A 22,898-nucleotide genomic window follows, 5' to 3' on the forward strand; every position below is an offset into this window, starting at 1 on the left:
TAGAACATTATGGCTATGGTAAATGTGCTATACTATAAGCTGGCATCTATCCCACATAGCACCGAATATTTATTTGATATCAAATAGCTATCAAATTTTTGACATTTGAATATCAAATTGATATTCACGAACATTCATTTGATATCAAATAAACGTTCAATTTAGGTTCAAACGTCACTCAATTTTACATCAAATGAATATTCAAATTGAATATAAAATAAATATCAAATTTGACATTCATAAATTTATTGGTAAAATATGATAAAGAGAATATGATTGAATTTACATTCACATTTTAAATATGATGGTGATTAATATTGATATAACATTTTTGACATTCGAATATTAAATTGATATTCGCGAACATTCATTTGATATCAAATAAATGGTCAATTTAGGTTCAACCTCACTTAATTTGATATTAAATAAATATTAAATTGAATATCAAATAAATGTCTAATAAATTTATTGGTAAAATATGTTTAGAAGAATTAGGTTGCATTTTTTCACATTTCAAATTTCATGGCGATTAAAATAATAGCAGTTCAGACCTCTATACAGTTCTTTCCTTGATTCGACTTATTATTCTGAAGTTATAGGTAGTTTGTTAAAGTTCTTGGGTTACCCAAAAATTTAAATATATATATATATATATATCTTATTTGACAAAACATGAATAAAAGTATCACAAAACATATTTGTTTACAACAAAATTGCATTCAAGGAAAACATTTTAAAGATAAAACGTTGTTTGTATAGTAAAATAAGTTTAATTAAAAATTATTTAAATACAAATATAAAAAAGACATGTACTATTTACAAAAAAATAATTCTGGTCTTCTTCATCTCCCAAATGGCCTTCTTGATTTTTCTATTGTTCCTGTAAAAGAGGTTCAACAGAGTTATTTTCTAAGACAACTATAGATAAAATATAATATGTTAGACAAGGGGTCTCCAACCTTTTTTTCCTCGGTGAGCACTTTTTTGTCTAAAAAACGCCACCGATTTAGCGACTAACGTTAATTGTTCGTTACTCTATCGAATCACAACATCATCTACTATCGATGCGATTGTAGTTGTCGTTTGTCACAAGCTAAAGGCTTTTTGTGATACTGACGAAATGAGAGCATTCTATTATAAAATTAAACTGTCATAAGCTAACCTAACTTGCTGAGATTATAAAAAATATATACAAGATAAAAATCGAATGAAGATTAGATTTAACAAGAGCTTAGGTTTGCTGCTATGGAGAAGGTAAAACGTTTTTTTGAGCATACGTCAATAGTAGCCTATAGGATAAAGTAAATAAGTTTGCCAAATTTTATCAAAATCTATCCATAAACAAGTAAACTACATCAGTATCCGTTGTTTAATAATCTAAAATATAGTTCTGTTCATAAAATAAAATTATAAATGCCTCTAATTCTAACAAAAGATGTGCAGTTAAGAAGTAATCGCATTCTAAGCTAAATCTTTGACAAAAAGTGCAATGATTTTTTAGTGAGAATAGGCTATATAATTTGATACTTAAAATGTCAGCTAGTTTAAGATTTCAACTTGTAGTTCTGCCAATTAGGATCAATTAAAAATATGTATATTTAAATTAATCTGCCGCTACTTGACTACTGCTAATATTTCCCTAGGCCTATTGAGAAAAAATTAGCAAGTGAGAGACATTTACTATGTTCCTATTTAAATACGTTAGCCTGCCAACTTGGAGACAGGGAATTGTACACGAATTTTGTTGAATGGGGAAAAGACAGTTAATTGCTCTTAATTATGGTATGAGCCGCGAGGTAAATAAATATCCCATGGCTGAGCCTGCATTCATTGACAACGTTCTCTTTTTACACCTCAAGGAAATCACGGTCAACAATGACGGGTGTTGCTGGGATTGCAAAAGACAATCACGGCACCGTCGAGACTGCAGTATAATATGCTCATGAGTCTTGGCGAAATCACGGGAGATGATCACGGTATAGCTGAGACCACCTGACCACACGTGTTTACGCAATCGTGGGAGAATATCATTGGTGTTTGCTATAAAAAATAATTTTCAAAAATGTATGCTGGCTTTCTGCTGGCTGGAATAAAACTGCACGAGGGCCGGATGTAGCCCCCAGGCTGTAGGTTGGAGACCCCTTGGTTAGACACTTTTAAGACCTATTTTTTTACTATAACTGTACTTTATAATTAAATTTGTCGATAAGGCATTGAGTTCTTGACAATAAAGAAAAAAGAGATGGATAAAACCGCAAATTAAGTTTTGCTCATTTGCATAGCCTGTCACTGAAAATTCACAATTGGAAAAGAAAACATCACAGTAGTTAGATGTAGGCCTACTCTGTTAATTATGATAAAATTTAAGTTCTATATTAGGTAAATAGATAAGCAATCTTTTCTTTAACCTAAATTATAAATAACACAATAAATTTACCTTGCATCAATCCTAAACTTTGCTGGGCGAAGCCAATTCTTGATTATAGTAGCAACAACATATATTTCCATTACACCACGATCCTAGTGTTCTTGCGTACCGGTACTGCCTCTGTATAATAAGAGATTAGTATTAGCACTAGAATTTGTATATTTTCATTTTCCTGATCAACACCCAGGATAGCCTACAACTAGGTACACATATTAAATTGTTAGTGAAATCAATTTTATATTTTGATGGTCTTTGCTTCTTTTGAGTAGCCTGTTAAAGCTAAATCTAAATCTGAAAATTGAAAATTTTGACCTAGGTAGTGGTAAAAGTAATCCTCAGTCACTTAAACGGACAAATATTGGGGTGAGCACTGACTGAAATGAGTGCAACGGTCGGATGTAGTTTGGTGTGTGTATAGCCTTATGTCAAGGCCACACTAAAAAAACAGGCCGTAATGCTCATCTAGCATGACGTCACGATAGAAGACGGCAATGACGTATTTTTGCCGTTTGTGATCAGCTGCTTGTTTGAATCTTTTCATGGAAAACAAAAATATAACCTTAATTACGTCATTGCCGTCTTCTATCGTGACGTCATGATTGACGAGCATTACGGCCTGTTTTTTTTTAGTGTGGCCTTGCCTATGTGTGCGTTTAAAAAAATTCAACTAATACAGTTTTCTTTTACATAAGTTAGCACTGCCGGAATATTTATATAGTGTAAATCAAAGACTTCCTATATAAGTGGGTCACAAAAAAGAAAAACTCTCTTAACTGTGTGATGAACCTTAGGCTACGTTAATACCCAATAGGTACCTATCATGAATTAAGTTGTGTTTTGGCGGTAGGGCCTAACTTACCTACAGTTCCTAAGAGAACCTGTGATATATTATCGGACGGTATATATATCCGATTCGATTTTAATATTACAAAACCAGATCACCAAATCTGCAAATCATAACTCAATTTGATGTTTACATAGTGAAAAAACATAGGGAACGGTGTATTGAATCAAATAATTATTGAATGTTATTCATCTGATAATATATCGCAGGTTCTCTGCGGAACTGTAACCTTTATGGCGAAAAAGAAATACTTAAAAATCCCCAACATCACATAATACAAGGTCACAGCAAGAAATTTTATGGCGAATCAAACAGAAAAATTGAAATAAAAACACCTAAGATTGTAACTTTGTAGTACCTACTGTAGGTATAACTTATTTTAACTTGAGAAAACCTAATTGAAATATATGTAAGTCTACCTATTATTAATGTCTGATTGTAAATAAACAAAAAAAACTTACGCAAGATAGCTGGCTTCAGATGCAGATTGCAAAAGAAAAATTTATTCCTCCTTCCCAGCCTACAGGCTGCTAGACAGCCACTTTGTCACTCGGGAGAATTGGTAGGTAAATTATTCACTGCTACCAAATAATAACTTCCACCAAAGCTGCAGGGTTATCAACTGAAACAATGGAGGGAAAACTACTTTTAGTTAAATTCATGCATACCTTTCTCTGACCAAAATATGTATCAAGATTAGTTAGGCCTAATCTTTGGTTGGTAAAGGAAGCAGACAACAACTAAAATACAAAAGACTACAAGAGACAATACAGGGGTAGACTTTCGTATCTGTTGTCAAAAACAACCGAATGAAAATATCGATCGTTATATATTCATTCAGTTGTTTTTGACAACAGATACGTGTACCCCAATTCAGTTTAAAATGAAAATGGATTTCAAATAGGCTAGGCTATTTATTTTATAATACCGGTAATTGTAACCTGGTTGAGGTAGAATAAGTTAGGCCTAGGCTAAGGCTAGCCTAAATTAAGTTAACTTATTCTTGATGGTGAATTTACCTAAACTTAAGTTAGTGACTGACGTAAAATATAACCCACATAACTTAGTAATATTTCAAAATTAACAAGGTATTACAACACAGTATGGTATTCCATTTGCCTTGTAAACCAGTAAGTTAGTCCTACTTAGGCCTACTAGCCTTGAACACTATTTTCATCCGGAAGTTGCCCTAAGCTAAATAAACTACTGGTTCAGTAAGAACTAAGCAAGCCGCCTAACTTAGTAGCTTATGCCTAAGCCTAACTTGTATGCAGAAAAATACTTCCTCTAAAACAGATTGCCTATTTTGAGGTTTCAGATTTATTTATTTATACTTAAGGCATTAGGAATGATAAGTTGGCCAATTTAATTTGTACAGTAACTTAGGTCTAGGTAAGGCCAAGGCTTAAAATACGTCTAACTTATGTTACTAGGTAGGCTATAGTGACTTTATACTTACATGCTCCAAGGATCAAAACGTGAAAAGATGTTCGGTGTAGGTTATGCCAATACCCAGTCACAAAAATAACAACTCCTAACAGTGACACACACTAAACAAAAGATCAAAACACTTAAGTTAACTGATTTGAGGTTATGTCTTGTTCTTGATACTCTTGTTGCTTCCATAGTTTATTTTCACTACTTGTGTAGCCTACTCAACAAGTTAGTTGTCATAGGTACATTTTACATAAATCGTGTACTTTCCCTCAAAATGGGCAATTTGTTGGTTAATAAATAAATCAACACAGTGAGTAAACTGGCCACCACCCACCACTGTCCACAGGTCCACTGGTCGGTCGCGCGACGGATTTTGTAATTTGTAATGTTTTGTTTTGTTTGCTGAGTTAGGTTAGAATTAAGTTGGTGTTTTGTCTTCAGTCTTCCTCCTCTTCCTTTCATACGAATGGGTCAAGTCAAGCTCAAACAAGATACTTAACCTATTTTTAGAGTTATATTACACTTAAAAAAAATTAAATTTACGTTTGGTTTAATTTACTAGTACAAATAAAATGATAAGGCCAATCTTTAAGAGTTTGACTTTTTTATTAATAAACAAAACTTTAAAAAAAGCTGTGTTTCCTATTCACTCTTCTTGAAATGTGTAGTAAGCCTACATTCAGAAAAATATCAGATGTTGCAACAACTCCCCCCCCCCCCCCGCGACAAGTCAAAATCCATCACCAATTAATTAAAAATTACAGTGTTCAGTGTTCCTTCCTATTATTAATTATATTGAGATTAATTAATTGACTTAATTAATTATTAATTGACCTCCGACCTCCATATTACAAACTGTAGGCTGGGGACTAATTCTTTACTCTAAAGAATTTGAAAACTTAAATCTAAAAATTTTTTAAACTTTAGTATGTTTAGAAATTTTCAAAGAGAAAATCAAATTTTTTACATTTAGAATATTCAGATAATATTCTAAATTTGATGTTATTTGACTTTGATATTATGAAGATTCAATAAATATTCAAAGTTTGACATTGTTTGACTTTGACATTTTGAACATTAAATGAATATCAAATAAATATCAAATTTTTGATTTGACATAGTTTGATATATCGAACGTTTATTTGATATCAAATTAAATATTCTGTGCTATGAGGGATACTATTATAAAAAAGAGGTGGTTGCTGTATGTGTGTATGGGAAAAGTAAACTCGAAAAATACTGGTCGGATTGGGCTGAAATTTGACATGATGATAGTTCACGGGTAATCTGCTAGTACTGTGTATAAGTGCTTTTTGTCCCTAAAACAAGCATATGTACAGGCAAACTTTTTTTTCGTCCAAGGATTTTTGGTTCATTATGTTTAATGTGGGGTATTTGGCCACGAGAAATCTATTGGAGTAGGTCACAAGTTGTCTGGGGAAAATTTAGTTTCCGTCCTAGAGCCTTTGAAAGTGCCCACGTTATCGGCAATACCTTTTTTAGCTGCATTTAACAAAAACAGCTGATAAAGGTTATTTTATCGTCTTCTTTTTATTTGACATATAAACAAAAATAACTGTTTAATTTGGATTATACATTTTAAAGAATAGTTACGGTATATTTAGTTAAGTTTATTAGCTACACAGTATTAGTGTTAAAGGTTTTCAATTTTAATTTCCAAGATTTGAATGGAAGGCGGAAGACCTCCAAAGCGAAAATATATATGGAATCTGCAAGGGAGAGAAGGTACAATCGATCGTCAGGGAACAAACTTTACCACTTTGTACAACGAGCCAGTCCCAACCAGCTCATACATCTCACCAAATATTGCAAAACTACCGTCAATTTGCACATCAAAGACTAAAAGTAGAGAAATAATTTCAGATATGGCCAAGCAATTAGATAAACAACAGGCCTTTAGCAGACTGAAATTCCTCAAACCTATAAAATTGTCATGTCACCGGATGAGAGATGTTATTGAAGAAGCATTTGGCGCCCAAATAGCAAATGGACAATTCAAAGATTTCAAATACCGTGCTATTCTTGCTCCACTTAATGCTGAAATTGGAATTGGAAAGAAAAATAACAAAATAATCCAAATTGTACTGGGCAATGAGGTTTACAAAAGTTTCAATTCAATTGAAGACCAAGCAGACCGCCTACAATTTACGCCTGAATTCCTGAACTCCATTGACATTAGCGATTTTGCAAGCATGGACTAAATTTCAAGGAGGTAACATTATAATGTTATTGCAAAACGTACTGAAGGTATGTGCAACGGAACTCAATGGTAAAAGAACTATTAAGGCCAAAATAATCACAGGATAGCATTTTGGAAGAATTGTTCACATTCCACAAATCACCTTAGATTCAATTAAGTCCCATCTAAGAAATATAATGCAGCGTCATCAGTTTCCCATACGTCAAGCATTCGCAATGAACATATACAAGAGCCAAGGATAAAAACTGTAATTCGTAGGTTGATAATAATCACCATGGTTTTCATGCATGGTGTGCTTTATGTGGCCTACTATTGGGTTAACAGAAACGTCTTGAGGATTGTCTCACCGCCAACAAATCCTACTCACACGAGTGTTCAGTGTAGTGGAGAGAAGTTATAAACAATGCTCCTCCAATCACGTCATCAAACCGATCGAAATGGAAGTTGAAACGTAAAACATAGTGTGGATTGCATTGTATTTATAACAAGGTGTATGTGTGTAGGTGTACAAATAAAATGTTTTATTTATATAATCTCAAATATTCTCACATTGATTAGATAGATTTATTTTATTTAACCTAATTATCTTATCTAATAAATGTTTAATTCAATCCGAGCAAGCTCGCGGTACATTGTATAAAATATGCTATTCACTAGTTCCTGGAAATACTTTTTAAAAAATGCTCGAAGATCAGACATAAAGAAGTATTCATGGTGTTATAATATATTATTCGCTTCTTGGCTACCCATTTATGATTGTACCCCTCAAAAAAAAGTAATTTGAAAATTATAACAATTTCATAACGGTTTTGGTTAGTGTATTACTTTCTAACCCTACACCATAGTATATGGAGAAAGTATTGTTTTTGTCAACATTTTCGAGTTTGAGTTTTGAGTGGATCTATCGTTTTGGATCCCACTGGACCCAAAAAAATGGTTTTCAAAGTGATTTCTGTGTGTGTGTGTGTGTGTGCTGTCTGTATAGTTGACAGGTTTGCTGGGGCGGAAGTATTTTTTTTTTAATTTTGATATTTAATAGGTATGTTCTTATGAAACCCAGAAAATTTAATTTTCTCGAAAATTGCCAGAACGATTTTGATGAAAATTTATGTTATAGCCCTTTAATATCTGAACAAAATTGTTTCAACTCCTATTGCTGTAAATTATGGTTCTAAAGTTATTGTAACTTATATTATCTTCCCATTAAAACAACCCATAAAAAAACAAAAAAATCGGATTAAAAAAACTGTTTTGATTAGCATTAGTTTTTTTATGGTCCTTATAATTCTAACCATAATAGTACAACCCCCCATTGCTACAAAAATTAGGGTTCAAAGGTTATTGCAAATTTTGTGATTTCCCCTAAAAAAATGTCATAGTTACTCCGACCGCCTACCCATCATAAAGGTTGTTGACAAGCTAATGGGAGAAAGTATGTGTCAGATTTACTGATACCGTTTCTTATGAATGGAAATCAAAGAGCACAATATTGTGGTTCCTATAAAAAAATTATGTTTATTTCAAACAAAATTTTTATCAAATCAGTCTAAATTTACATCATATTTGTATTTGCAACATATACGGGAATGAAATATGGGACAATTCATGAATGTACTCAAAATTAGCACCAAAATAAGTATGACCATGTCTTAAATAACTCTAACGATTAAAAATATTCAATAGTCCTCACTATGATTTCAAGTGGGATCATGTTTATTTAGTAATATACTAAGTCTCATTATCTTGTTATGGTTGTGAGAAACATTCATCAATCAGCAATGTTACATAATTCACAGATGAAAACGAGGAAAACAAAGCCAACCAGGAAAAGTGGAACCAGATGCTAATTTTAGCATTGATGCTGCATACATCTCAGCATGGGTGAAGTTCAAATGAATAGCAATACAACAATACAATCCTGTAATCTGAATATTTGCATAGGATCTGGATGGTTAATCCTGCAATGTCACAATAAAACTTTTATAAATTTTAACTCCACTCAAATAAACAAATATACGGCATGTCTGAGCCCTGACTGGACTCAAGCAGACAGATTAGCGCTTGTACTTGTAGTGATGGGTCAACCCACTGGAAAAAACAATCTACTAGTCAATAAGTTGTTTTTAAAACCAGACATTTACAGTTGAGTAGTAAAATGTTCACTTAATACAGTTAAGATTTGAATTTTTTAACCTGGTTTGACTTGACATTTTAACTTAAGGGATCTGAAGGTCTTTTGAAATGCAGGTCTAACTTTTGGTAATGCAAATCTGGCCTTAAAAAAATAAAATCTGTTTTAAAACTAGAAAATAATAAAACTAAAAATGCACCGTTAAAGTAGTGAAGACAAATTTGGTTACATGCAAATTACCTAGACGCCATTGAATTTTGTTTCAGTTACAAACATTTCTTATTCTTGGTTTTGATTCCAAACACTATGGTTTGATGGCAAGTGAACAGGAATAGACAGATCAAAGACATTATCACCATGTTTCATAAATTATTTTCTCTTGTTTCAGTTATGGTTGGTGAAGGGAGTGACTCTAACACATGAATAGGTTGCAAGTATAATTAGCCGTGTACTATAAAGCTGCAGATCTGATAAGCCGTGTTTATGACACAACACAAGATTGGCACTTAAATCCAAATATTCCAAGACAATTTCACTACAATATAAGAAATCAAAACTCAAACTATTTAAAATAATAACATGTAAAGTATGTTTTACAGATAGTTTACAAAATCAATTTCACCACAAGCAACATCCAAATTAATTTCACTAGCCAAAAAATAAACCAAGAAAGGATCTATAAACCAAAGGCAAAAGGTTATATTAATAAAAGGAGTTTTCATTGAATGGTCAGAGTTCAGCTAGGTTACCTGAGAAAATTAGAACCAGGGGAAAATATATAGGCCTACAGTGTTATGTCTTGTGACCCTGAAAAATCGCACATGTGAGCTAGCTGAACTAAGTCTAACCCTTTTTCTAAAATTTAAAAACCAACTAAATAAATATTCTAGTATTCACTACCCGTACTATTGTTTTAATAAGAAATAATACACTCTATCTTTCTTATAATTAATTCTAACCTTAGTTAAATTTGTATACATACTTTCAATAACTGTACCGGAAGGTTTTAAAACTAAAATATTTCAATTTACCTACACAACAGAACTAGTTTCCGGAGTGGACACTTGTCACACCGCGAGACAACCACGTACTGTGGCCCGAGTGGGCGCTCCTGGCACTTGGCCTACCTACTGTTTACATTCCTCTCCTACTCTATTGTTCATCACCTCACTGACAACATGTCTCAGCTCCGATTTCATATCTTTGTATCTTCTCTGTGTAACACGCCATTCACTTTTTGATTGGTTTTTGACGTGAATTACAAATCCCATGAATTGTACAGGAATTTTCCCAGATTGAAAATATTTTCAAACAATTTAATGGCCGAGTTAACACAGTTCAGTTTATTTCCAAACAAGATCAATATTAATAGTAGACAACCACTTTAAATATTTTCAAGCCACTAATGTGTTGCTTTTTCATTTTTAGTTTGATTAGAAAGAGTAATCATTATAATATATTGCATTTCAAAAGTAAAAGTTGTTTGCTTAGTTTTTTTACAAAAATCCAGCGTATGATTGAGGTTTAATTTGTGTCATGGGTTTTTTTGCGTAGTAATGTTTATTACAGTATGATTTGAACAATTTTACTAACAAAATAAAGTTATTGTATATTATAATTTATACACAAACTAAAGCCTGTCATCTGAAATGTGGTGTAATTTTACCACAATTAAAAAAAAACTCTCCTTGGCTTGTATTGTAGTGAAGTAAATTACAATTACACTTCACCACTATTTAAAAAGTGCATTTTTCACAAAATCCTTAAAAATATTTTCTATACAAACTTATGAATTGCGTAGAGAAAAGAATGTCCCTGCTAAACCCAACACAAGTGACAAATTATCGATTGATAATGAATGGGTGTAGTGGTAGATGCACGTTGGTGATAAGCTAGGAATGTAGGGGGAGATCAATCGACACAGGAGGTGGAGGGAGTAGCTGCCCACCTTACGTCTCAAATAGAACCACTTCCCTTCCCCTTCCTCCTCCCACTAGGTTGTGGGCGGACATCAGTATTTACAGCCTTCACAACACACGTTATAATTAGTTTCTATTCACACAAATTATAAACACTATTTTTGTAAGTTTTACCGTGTGCTCGGTTTTGATTGTAACGTTTTTCTTCAACAAAGATCTTTAATAGTTGCAGCATTGGTTAGGCCGGTTTGATATGTCTTTGCGCAAATTTTATAAAAGTGTATCTCAACTTTAGTCCTAGCAGACGTTTGAGCAATACGATAGGCGTTTTATTACAAAAAATAATACATGCTTGTAATACTTGTTTATGATTTACGAGATTTAAGCTTTTAATGTAGAAGAAGCTGAAGCTCAATAGAATTAGTCAACCTGGAACTTGTAGGCCTAGCCGTGATGAAAAGACCCCCTATACATTTGTTAATAAATTTAAGAAGTGTATGAAATCAATACCATGCCTCTGACTTAAGACTAAGTCTCTACTACTAAATAAGAACAGGTACTCAATTAGTTAAAGAATAAACTGTAACAAGCAAAGTAAATTGAATACACTCTGTACCCAAGCAGAAGCAAGCAAAAGTTTGGGAGTTAATTTTAACACAAGCAAAATTTTAATAAAATGAGCTGTGACAGCAGAAATAATTATCAGGTTTAAGCGGTATAGCTTCAAGAAAATCAATTACTGAAAAACCATCCATTCCATGTTTTCATCACATTTATTATCAGAATAATTTTAAACAAGTTCAGTTTACGTGTAGTCCAGGGCCGGCTTGAGGGTGTTCGACGTATGCAGCCGCACAATCAAGCCTTTTGGAGGGGCATAAAACTGACCATTCTTGGTAATTTTTTTTTATTGGCAAATTCATAGAAATTGATTTAAATATTGGACAGCAATATTTAAAATAGGAACATTGTCTCAAAACTGTTACAGTTCAATTAAAATTAAAACCAAAGATCTATCCCCCCCTCCCTTAGCGAATTCTGAAAAACAGTAGCCTGATGCCCTTGACTAACGTCCAAGGTCAGTAGAGCAGCCGTCTACGTCTGAGTGGCGGGTCGCAGAAAGGGTTGTGGTTGTGACATATTTCTACCTCCTCTTCCACGGGGGTTTTCTACTTCTAGCCAGTTAACCACCGATATTTTATTTCGCCGATGTTTTTATTTCACCCATGAGATATGCCATTTATTAGTCTGGCGTGAGAGTACTTGCAATATAAGTGTAGAATCATTGTAAAGTGACTACGAAGCTTAACATCATAATAGTGGTTTAAGGTACAAAAGAGTATATAACCTAACAAGTCAATCAATATTAAATCAAATTGAGAGACAAAGATTTAATGTTCTAAAAGAGGCTCAAAAGTGCACAAATACTATGTTTTTAGACCTTATATTCCAACATTTTGGGGGCATGATATGTAAGTCTTGCACACTTGCAATTTTTTTCTTAGGCCGGCCCTGGTGTAGGCTGGTCACAGCATAACTGCTTGATCAATTGTCATCTGATGTAGGAAATTATTCGCAGTGGTAAATTTTATTTGTGTGATTCTAGTGTAAATAATCCTTGGATAGGACCAGAATTTCCAACCAGAATCAACTTTTTGACCAAGCTAAGATGAAAGAACAACTTATTGTAAACCCAAAACTAGACTATAGTATATGTTATAGAAAACTAAAAGGAAATGTAAATTTATACTGTAGCACACTTTGTGTGTAACTTGCTCAACTGTGTTAAATTTTTTTTACTTCCTCCCCCTATACATAGATTAGGCCTATAGAGAAAGTAGTGTTTTTGTCAACATTTTTGGGTTTGAGTTTTGAATGTATAAGTCCTATTTGGGTCTCTCTGGACGCAAAAAAGTGGTTTTCGAAGTGATGTCTGTCTGTATGTGTGGGTGTATACAGAATTACAGATTTTCACTTGTGGTCCAATTTTGATGAAATTTGGTATGTAGGTACGCCTACTAATTCGGTATATCTAGGCATTTTTTTCAAAAATTTCGGTTTGAAAGTTATTGTAACATATGTTATTTTCCTATAAAAACCCATATAAAAACAGAAAAATGATTTTTCCAACAAAAAAAAACTATTATGATTGTTATTTTTCTGTTATGGTCCTTAACATTCTTAACAAAATAGTCCAACCCATCCTGTAAAAATTACAGTTAAATAATTAATGCAACTTTCGTGATTTTACCTATTAAATATCATAGTTAAGTTAGTTAGTTGATCTCATTGCTTACCCATGATAAAGGTTGTTCGCAAGCTAATGGGAGAAAGTATGTGACAAATTGCTGGAATATTGTTTATTTAAATTGGACAGAGGTGGTCCTTATAGATGGAAAGTCTATCTTCAGAATAAAGTCGATAAAGTAATGTTCAAATTTCATTAAACTAATTTGTAACAACCTTTTACAGATTAAGTACCGGTATAGAATAATGTTATAGTATTTTATTTAGTATTTAATACTAACCTGTAAATATGCAAACAGGGTTTTACCGGGGTTTTATGGGGTAAAAATTGTTCTTTCTCATTTTTGACCTTTAAAACACCAAATTTTCCCATTTCTATCTAGACCTTTTTTTAAGGCTTAAAAAACCAAATAATTTAGTAAATCAAAGTGTTTTAGTAGGTAACGTTATTGGTATCGGAGAAAATTTTAAAAGTTGTAAATTTAAGATTCTTATGTTATTTTTATTGAGAATATTGTAAAATGTTGTAGTTTGCTTGTTTATGGATATATTTTACTCAAACTAGGCAAATTTTCTATTTTAAACTAAGCTATTGATATTTTACTAAAATCCACACTTTATTAGTTTCCTTGTAGCAGCAAACCTAAGTACTCGTTAAACCTAATGTTAGTTAAATAGATTTAGGTAAAAACCAATTCAGACAAATGGAAATTTGCTTAGTCGGCAGGTTTACTGCAGCAGTGGTATTTTTAATATTATTATTATTTATCAATAACAAGTACGATTTTTACTGACTAGTTTGATGCACTCGGTAACGACACTGTCAGGAACTGCAGGAAACTTCTGTTTGAGTTCATGGAAGAGTTGCATTATGGAAATGTTGGAACAAGGGCACTCGGCCATCTCAGCCCACCACCCTCATACTGCCTGCAACAAATACACAACTCTGTCATTGTCTGGCTAATCTTGTAACAAATACACGGCTCTGTCATAGTCTGGCTAATCTTGCAACAAATACACAACTCTGCAATAGTCTGGCTAATCTTGCAACAAATACACAACTCTGCTAGAGTCTGGCTAATCTTGCAACAAATACACAACTCTGCTAGAGTCTGGCTAATCTTGCAACAAATACACAACTCTGCAATAGTCTGGCTAATCTTGCAACAAATACACAACTCTGCTAGAGTCTGGCTAATCTTGCAACAAATACACAACTCTGCAACAGTCTGGTTAATCTTGTATCTTGTAGTTATGATACGTGATAGGGAGACTATTGTCTGGCTAATTTAGCCACAAATACACAATTATTCTGGAATTGTCTGGCTATTTTAGTGACGAATACACAATCCTACAATTACTCATCTATCATTGAATAATTCTTAAATTATCCTATACTGATCTAAATATTGCACATATACATGATCCTACAATACAAATGCATAGTTATACAATAATCCATCTAGTTTTGCAATAAATACAAAGGAATCTAGCATATGAGTATGGTCGATATTCTGTTAAAAATATTAGTCTTTGGATGGTTAAAATTAAATTTAAGCTTAACTTTAAATTAACCTGAAATATTTGAACAAACAACAATATTGTTCAAAATATTTCAACAACATTTTTCTTCACGTGTTTGTTTACTATTCAAAAACATACCACTAAACACAGATTCCCAAAAATAACAAAAATTTTAATGCAATATGTTTTTACTATATTTAAAATTTATAATCAATTTTTACCTGTCACTCTTTTCTAGCACATCAAAGACAACGTTTACAAATTAGGCACACAAGTGACCAGAAAATCAATGACTCAGCTTCATCTGACCTTGAGGGATTATAGACTGCCACCCGCCTCATACGAGTCAAACAGTTCTCTAGATCTCAGAGGAATTGCCTTAGCTAAACTAACGGCAAACCAATAAAATCCAGTAGAAGTAGCCAAACATATTTAGACAATTATTTTCAGATTAAGAAGATATGCCACTGGCATTAGACAGGACTTCTATAATCACGCCATTAAAAAAAAGAAAAATATTGTAATATTAAATAACTGACAAAAACTTCCCAGACAGCACACTTTATCCCAGGGACATCCCATAGTAGTCCCATATGTCCTGAGAATGTCTCGGGATATGTGCGCTATCCTCAGGATATCCCGCAAAATCCCGGGACGAGTACGAAATCCACAGGATATCCTACAATATACCATAATGTCCCGGGATTTGTAAGTTAACCTCAGGATATCCTGTAAAGTCCCGGGACATGTAAAAAATCCACTGGATATCCTGTGTAATGTCCCGTAATGTCCCGGTAACAAACTGAAGACAAAAATTCTACCACTGATGAAATGTACAGTATATCTAAATTTAAATGTTCAACAAGGCCAATATATAATAATTTGTTTTTTTCACTAGTGCTTTCAGGAACTTGGTTTCCATCTTCAGGCTGTGTTTACACTAGTACAGAAAGTAAATATTTACTTAATAAATTAATTTTAAACAAAGTTAAAACAGATGATTTAAAGGATATTGGAAAAATAAAAAATAATATTAGAAAAATTAATCCTTTGAATTTTGGATATGTTACAGTGTTGTTCTTGATGTAATTATTTTCAGTAATTCCGAATTTATAATTGGGCCGTCTTCATTATTTAACAAATAATTTTGGTCTGTTTTTTTTCTAAAAATAAGATTCCCACGCATTAAGATGTTGAGGTTTTATAATTTATTTTAAAAGTTTAAGGTTTCCCAGATTGAAAATATGTCTTGTTAATACTATGGCTAGCAAGGGTTGACTTTACTTTACTGACATATTACTACCACTGAGTTCAGGAAAACTAGAGTTCTATCATAGTTGTGTGAAATGTGAATTTAATTCTAACTTTAAATTAATAAAACAACAAAAAACTAATTTTAATCATATAACAACCAATTATTACAGTGCTAATCTAATGGTGATTAAATAATCTATATTCAAATACCAGTATCCTCTCCAACTACCAGAAAAAAAATTCAACTACTTGAGGCCTAAACAGAATCATAATAGCCTATACTGTAGTATCAAAAATATTTTAAGTATTGCGACCATTGCAACTGTCGGCTACTCTTTAACCACTTGAAAACACCCATAATCAACAAGCGCAGATAGCTCAGGAGGTAAGGTAAGAGGCTCACAAGGCGAAGGTACCAGGTTCAAAACCCGTCTGGGCCAAAAACTTTTTTCTTGTTTTTTTCTTCAAAATTTGTGTTTATTGACTATTTAATCAATTTACTAAACTTATAATTAAGCTTTTCATACTAAATCTATATTATTTTGTGTTTTTTATGTTCAGGCCCAGACCACACTTTATCCTAGGGACATCCCATAGTAGTCCCATATGTCCTGAGAATGTCCTGAGGACTACCCTGGGATGACCTCGGATGTCCCACGGATATGCATGTGAGCTTATCCGTAGGACATCCCCGGGCGGGGACATTACGCATTCCTGTGGATATCCTGTGATATCCCAAGTTGACCATAGGACCACTATGGGATATCTTGCATATCCTGTCGCAATATCCGTGGGATGTCCTGAGGAGAAAGTGTGCTGTATGGGTTATGACTGTATCAATTTGTTATCTGTTTTTGTAACAAACTTCGAAAATCACACATCCATTCAACTATAAAAGAGGTAAATTTTAATCATCTTATTCAGGTTTTAAAAGCAGTCATATTAAGAGAAAGGGGTTTTGAAGCAATAAATTATGGTTAAACTTTTTAAGTTAATTTGTTTACGTTCCTGGCTTTGGTTTGTAGAAATTTAAGTAAATCTAAATCATTCATAAAATTTTACTCTCTGTGATGCTAAGTTAATTTTTCGGTTTGTTGTAATTGCGCTTTTATGTTGCTGGTACAAATCACAAATTTAAAACTTAGTACAAACAATTATTAATATTTTCTTGAAATGCTTTTATTTCATATTTTTCCAGATGTATTAATCAATAGCTTACCCTTTAGAATACAACACTATTGTAAAATATGTCCTAACCAACAATTAAAAAGATGGGAAATCTACTCAATACAACACACCAAACTGTAAAAAGCACTAACTTATAATTGAAAATTTTCATCAATCAAGTGGTCTATTCTCCACTATTGTACAGACCAAGATATCTTTCATCGCACAGATTGTTGGCGAGTGGTACTGCCAAAACTAACACACCAAGAGAATAATAACACACATTATGAGTGACATTAGTGGACTCTGCGTCATTACCTTGGTAAAGGTTTATGAAATGAAGCGACAAAAGCAGCTAAGACTACAAGGTGGTCTCAATCTTGCACCCACACTCTGCTGCCTCAACAAGTTAGTGTTACTCTTCACAAGCACTCTGTTGCATCTACAAGTTTGTGTTGACCTTCACAAGCACTCTGTTGTATCTACAAGTCTGTGTTGATCTTAACAAGCACTCTGTTGCATCTACAAGTTTGTGTTGACCTTCACAAGCACTCTGTTGCATCTACAAGTCTGTGTTACTCTTCACAAGCACTCTGTTGCATCTACAAGTTTGTGTTGACCTTCACAACACTCTGTTGTACCTACAAGTCTGTGTTACTCTTCACAAGCACTCTGTTGTATCTACAAGTCTGTGTTGACCTTAACAAGCACTCTGTTGCATCTACAAGTTTGTGTTGACCTTTACAAGTACTCTGTTGCATCTAAAAGTCTGTGTTGACCTTAACAAGCACTCTGTTGCATCTACAAGTCTGTGTTGACCTTTACAAGCACTCTGTTGCATCTACAAGTCTGTGTTGACCTTTACAAGTACTCTGTTGCATCTAAAAGTCTGTGTTGACCTTAACAAGCACTCTGTTGCATCTAAAAGTCTGTGTTGACCTTAACAAGCACTCTGTTGCATCTACAAGTCGGTGTTGACCTTAACAAGCACTCTGTTGCATCTACAAGTCAGAGTTGACCTTAACAAGCACTCTGTTGCATCTACAAGTCTGTGTTGACCTTTACAAGTACTCTGTTGCATCTAAAGGTCTGGCTAATCTTGCAACAAATACACAGCTCTGTCATTGTCTGGCTAATCTTGCAACAAATACACAGCTCTGCAACAGTCTGGCTAATCTTGCAATAAATACACAACTCTGCAATAGTCTGACTAATCTTGCAACAAATACACAACTCTGCAATAGTCTGGCTAATCTTGCAACAAATACACAACTCTGCAACAGTCTGGCTAATCTTGCAACAAATACACAACTCTGCAACAGTCTGGCTAATCGTGCAACAAATACACAACTCTGCAACTGTCTGGCTAATCTTGCAACAAATACACAACTCTGCAACAGTCTGGCTAATCTTGCAACAAATACACAGCTCTGTCATTGTCTGGCTAATCTTGCAACAAATACACAGCTCTGCAACAGTCTGGCTAATCTTGCAATAAATACACAACTCTGCAATAGTCTGGCTAATCTTGCAACAAATACACAACTCTGCAATAGTCTGGCTAATCTTGCAACAAATACACAACTCTGCAACAGTCTGGCTAATCTTGCAACAAATACACAACTCTGCAACAGTCTGGCTAATCCTGCAACAAATACACAACTCTGCAACAGTCTGGCTAATCTTGCAACAAATACACAACTCTGCAACAGTCTGGCTAATCTTGCAACAAATACACAGCTCTGTCATTGTCTGGCTAATCTTGCAACAAATACACAGCTCTGCAACAGTCTGGCTAATCTTGCAATAAATACACAACTCTGCAATAGTCTGGCTAATCTTGCAACAAATACACAACTCTGCAATAGTCTGGCTAATCTTGCAACAAATACACAACTCTGCAACAGTCTGGCTAATCTTGCAACAAATACACAACTCTGCAATAGTCTGGCTAATCTTGCAACAAATACACAACTCTGCAACAGTCTGGCTAATCTTGCAACAAATACACAACTCTGTCATTTCTGGCTAATCTTGCAACAAATACACAACTCTGTCATTTCTGGCTAATCTTGCAACAAATACACAACTCTGCAACAGTCTGGCTAATCTTGCAACAAATACACAACTCTGCAATAGTCTGGCTAATCTTGCAATAAATACACAACTCTGCAATAGTCTGGCTAATCTTGCAACAAATACACAGCTCTGTCATTGTCTGGCTAATCTTGCAACAAATACACAGCTCTGCAACAGTCTGGCTAATCTTGCAATAAATACACAACTCTGCAATAGTCTGGCTAATCTTGCAACAAATACACAACTCTGCAACAGTCTGGCTAATCTTGCAACAAATACACAACTCTGCAACAGTCTGGCTAATCTTGCAACAAATACACAACTCTGTCATTGTCTGGCTAATCTTGCAACAAATACACAACTCTGTCATTGTCTGGCTAATCTTGCAACAAATACACAACTCTGCAACAGTCTGGCTAATCTTGCAACAAATACACAACTCTGCAATAGTCTGGCTAATCTTGCAACAAATACACAACTCTATCATAGTCTGGCTAATCTTGCCACAAATACACAACTCTGTCATTGTCTGGCTAATCTTGCAACAAATACAAAACTCTGCAACAGTCTGGCTAATCTTGCAGCAAATACACAACTCTGCAATAGTCTGGCTAATCTTGCAACAAATACACAACTCTGCAATAGTCTGGCTAATCTTGCAACAAATACACAGCTCTGTCATTGTCTGGCTAATCTTGCAACAAATACACAACTCTGCAACAGTCTGGCTAATCTTGCAACAAATACACAACTCTGCAATAGTCTGGCTAATCTTGCAACAAATACACAACTCTGCAACAGTCTGGCTAATCTTGCAACAAATACACAACTCTATCATAGTCTAGCTAATCTTGCCACAAATACACAACTCTGTCATTGTCTGGCTAATCTTGCAACAAATACACAACTCTGCAACAGTCTGGCTAATCTTGCAACAAATACACAACTCTGCAATAGTCTGGCTAATCTTGCAACAAATACACAACTCTATCATAGTCTGGCTAATCTTGCCACAAATACACAACTCTGTCATTGTCTGGCTAATCTTGCAACAAATACACAACTCTGCAACAGTCTGGCTAATCTTGCAGCAAATACACAACTCTGCAATAGTCTGGCTAATCTTGCAACAAATACACAACTCTGCAATGGTCTGGCTAATCTTGCAACAAATACACAACTCTGTCATTTCTGGCTAATCTTGCAACAAATACACAACTCTGTCATTTCTGGCTAATCTTGCAACAAATAGGCTACACAACTCTGCAATAGTCTGGCTAATCTTGTATCTTGTAGTTATGATACATGATAGGGAGACTATTGTCTGGCTAATTCAGCAACAAATACACAATTATTCTGGAATTGTCTGGCTATTTTAGTGATGAATACACAATCCTACAATTACTCATCTATCATTGAATAATTCTTAAATTATCCTATACTGATCAAAATATTGCACATATACATGATCCTACAATAAAAATGCATAGTTATACAATAATCCATCTAGTTTTGCAATAAATACAAAACTGCAGGAATCTAGCATATGAGTATGGTCGATATTCTGTTAAAAATATTAGTCTTGGATGGTTAAAATTAAATTTAAGCTTAACTTAAAATTAACCTGAAATATTTGAATAAACAACAATATTGTTCAAAATATTTCAACAACATTTTAGCGAATTTCCCATATAGGGAATAAGCTATTACCGTAGTACTCATGGTAAGACCTGGACGCGGGACCGATTTTTTTTCGTTTTGAGGTCCCTAGAGGCCAAAAACACCGTCCGTTCAAATTCATATATATATATATATTTATATATTTATATATATATATATATATATATATATATATGTGTCCGTCAGCACGATAACTCGAGCAAAAATGATTCGATTTTGATGAAATTTGGTACAAACGTGTAAACCTACGTTTATTCGAACGAGTTCGCGATCCAGCATGATCGGACCATGGGAACGGGTGTTTACGGGGGGTTTTATGGGGTAAAAATAGGTTTTTCCCATTTTTGACCCAAAAAACATAAAATTTAGCAATTTATTTCCAAACCATTTTGTAGAGCTTCAAAAAACAAATAATTTAGTATATTGAAGCGTTATTATGCGCCTAATGGTTACGGAGAAAATTCCAAAAAATTGTAAATTTAAAATTCCCATGTTATTCTTATGGAGAATGAGTAAACTGTTGTAGTTTGCTTGTTTATGAACATATTTTGATCAAATTTGGAAAATGTTTTTATTTCTTACTAACTATTAACATTTTACAAAAAAAAAACAGTTTTACCCTCCCTGATGCAGCAAACCTAAGTACTTGTTAAACTAATTCTATTTAAATCGGGAATAAATGTTATATTTTTAAGTAGACATTTCAGTGTAAATCCAATCAGTCAAATGGAAATTCGCTTAGTCTGCAGGTTTGCTGCGGCGGGGGTATTTCTTCTTGTGTTTGTTTACTATTCAAAAACATACCACTAAACACAGATTCCCAAAAATAACAAAAATTTAAATGCAATATGTTTTTACTATATTTAAAATTTATAATCAATTTTTACCTGTCACTCTTTTCTAGCACATCAAAGACACCGTTTACAAATTAGGCACACAAGTGACCAGAAAATCAATGACTCAGCTTCATCTGACCTTGAGGGATTATAGACTGCCACCCGCCTCATACGAGTCAAACAGTTCTCTAGATCTCAGAGGAATTGCCTTAGCTAAACTAACGGCAAACCAATAAAATCCAGTAGAAGTAGCCAAACATATTTAGACAATTATTTTCAGACTAACAAGATATGCCACTGGCATTAGACAGGACTTCTATAATCACACCATTAAAAACAAGAAAAATATTGTAATATTAAATAACTGACAAAAACTTATGACTGTATCATTTGTTATCTGTTTTTGTAACAAACTTCGAAAATATTCATTCACCCATTCACACATCCATTCAACTATAAAAGAGGTAAATTTTAATCATCTTATTCAGGTTTTAAAAGCAGTCATATTAAGAGAAATAGGGTTTTGAAGCAATAAATTATGGTTAAACTTTTTAAGTTAATTTGTTTACGTTCCTGGCTTTGGTTTGTAGAAATTTAAGTAAATCTAAATCATTCATAAAATTTTACTCTCTGTGATGCTAAGTTAATTTTTCGGTTTGTTGTAATTGCGCTTTTATGTTGCTGGTACAAATCAAAAATTTAAAACTTAGTACAAACAATTATTATTATTTTCTTGAAATGCTTTTATATCATATTTTCCCAGATGTATTAATCAATAGCTTACCCTCTAGAATACAACACTATTGTAAAATATGTCCTAACCAACAATTAAAAAGATGGGAAATCTACTCAATACAACACACCAAACTGTATAAAACACTAACTTATAATTGAAAATGTTCATCAATCAAGTGGTCTATTCTCCACTATTGTACAGACCAAGATATCTTTCATCGCACAGATTGTTGGCGAGTGGTACTGCCAAAACTAACACACCAAGAGAATAATAACACACATTATGAGTGACATTAGTGGACTCTGCGTCATTACCTTGGTAAAGGTTTATGAAATGAAGCGACAAAAGCAGCTTCGACTACAAGGTGGTCTCAATCTTGCACCCACACTCTGCTG

The 22,898-nt window shown here is 33.6% G+C and overlaps 1 protein-coding gene and 1 long non-coding RNA gene across 6 annotated transcripts in view; both read right to left on the minus strand.

Annotated features, from left to right (window-relative positions):
* LOC128988717 (TGF-beta-activated kinase 1 and MAP3K7-binding protein 3-like) overlaps positions 1-22,898 on the minus strand; it is an 80,714-nt gene that overhangs the window by 45,744 nt on the left and 12,072 nt on the right. The window contains exon 2 of one of the 5 annotated variants that reach the window (XM_054410291.1): positions 14,023-14,154. The exons of 2 other annotated variants lie outside the window; for them this stretch is intronic. In XM_054410291.1, coding sequence (XP_054266266.1) covers positions 14,023-14,130 — 108 coding nt within the window. In that variant the 5' untranslated portion in view covers positions 14,131-14,154. Of the gene's footprint in view, positions 1-10,092; positions 10,174-14,022; positions 14,155-22,898 lie in introns of those variants that run through there. 2 more of the 5 variants (XM_054410293.1, XM_054410292.1) reach the window with 2 other exon arrangements.
* Positions 770-5,244, minus strand: LOC128988718 (uncharacterized). Its single transcript, XR_008490421.1, has 4 exons — positions 4,732-5,244; positions 3,734-3,894; positions 2,438-2,548; positions 770-880 (listed from the first exon to the last, which is right to left on the minus strand). It is a non-coding gene; the product is annotated as an uncharacterized LOC128988718 (long non-coding RNA).

The sequence above is a fragment of the Macrosteles quadrilineatus genome, unplaced genomic scaffold (genome assembly GCF_028750875.1).
Source record: "Macrosteles quadrilineatus isolate MER2022 unplaced genomic scaffold, UCM_ALF_1.0 Scaffold_3__2_contigs__length_128488019, whole genome shotgun sequence".
NCBI classification, from domain to species: Eukaryota; Metazoa; Arthropoda; class Insecta; order Hemiptera; family Cicadellidae; genus Macrosteles; species Macrosteles quadrilineatus.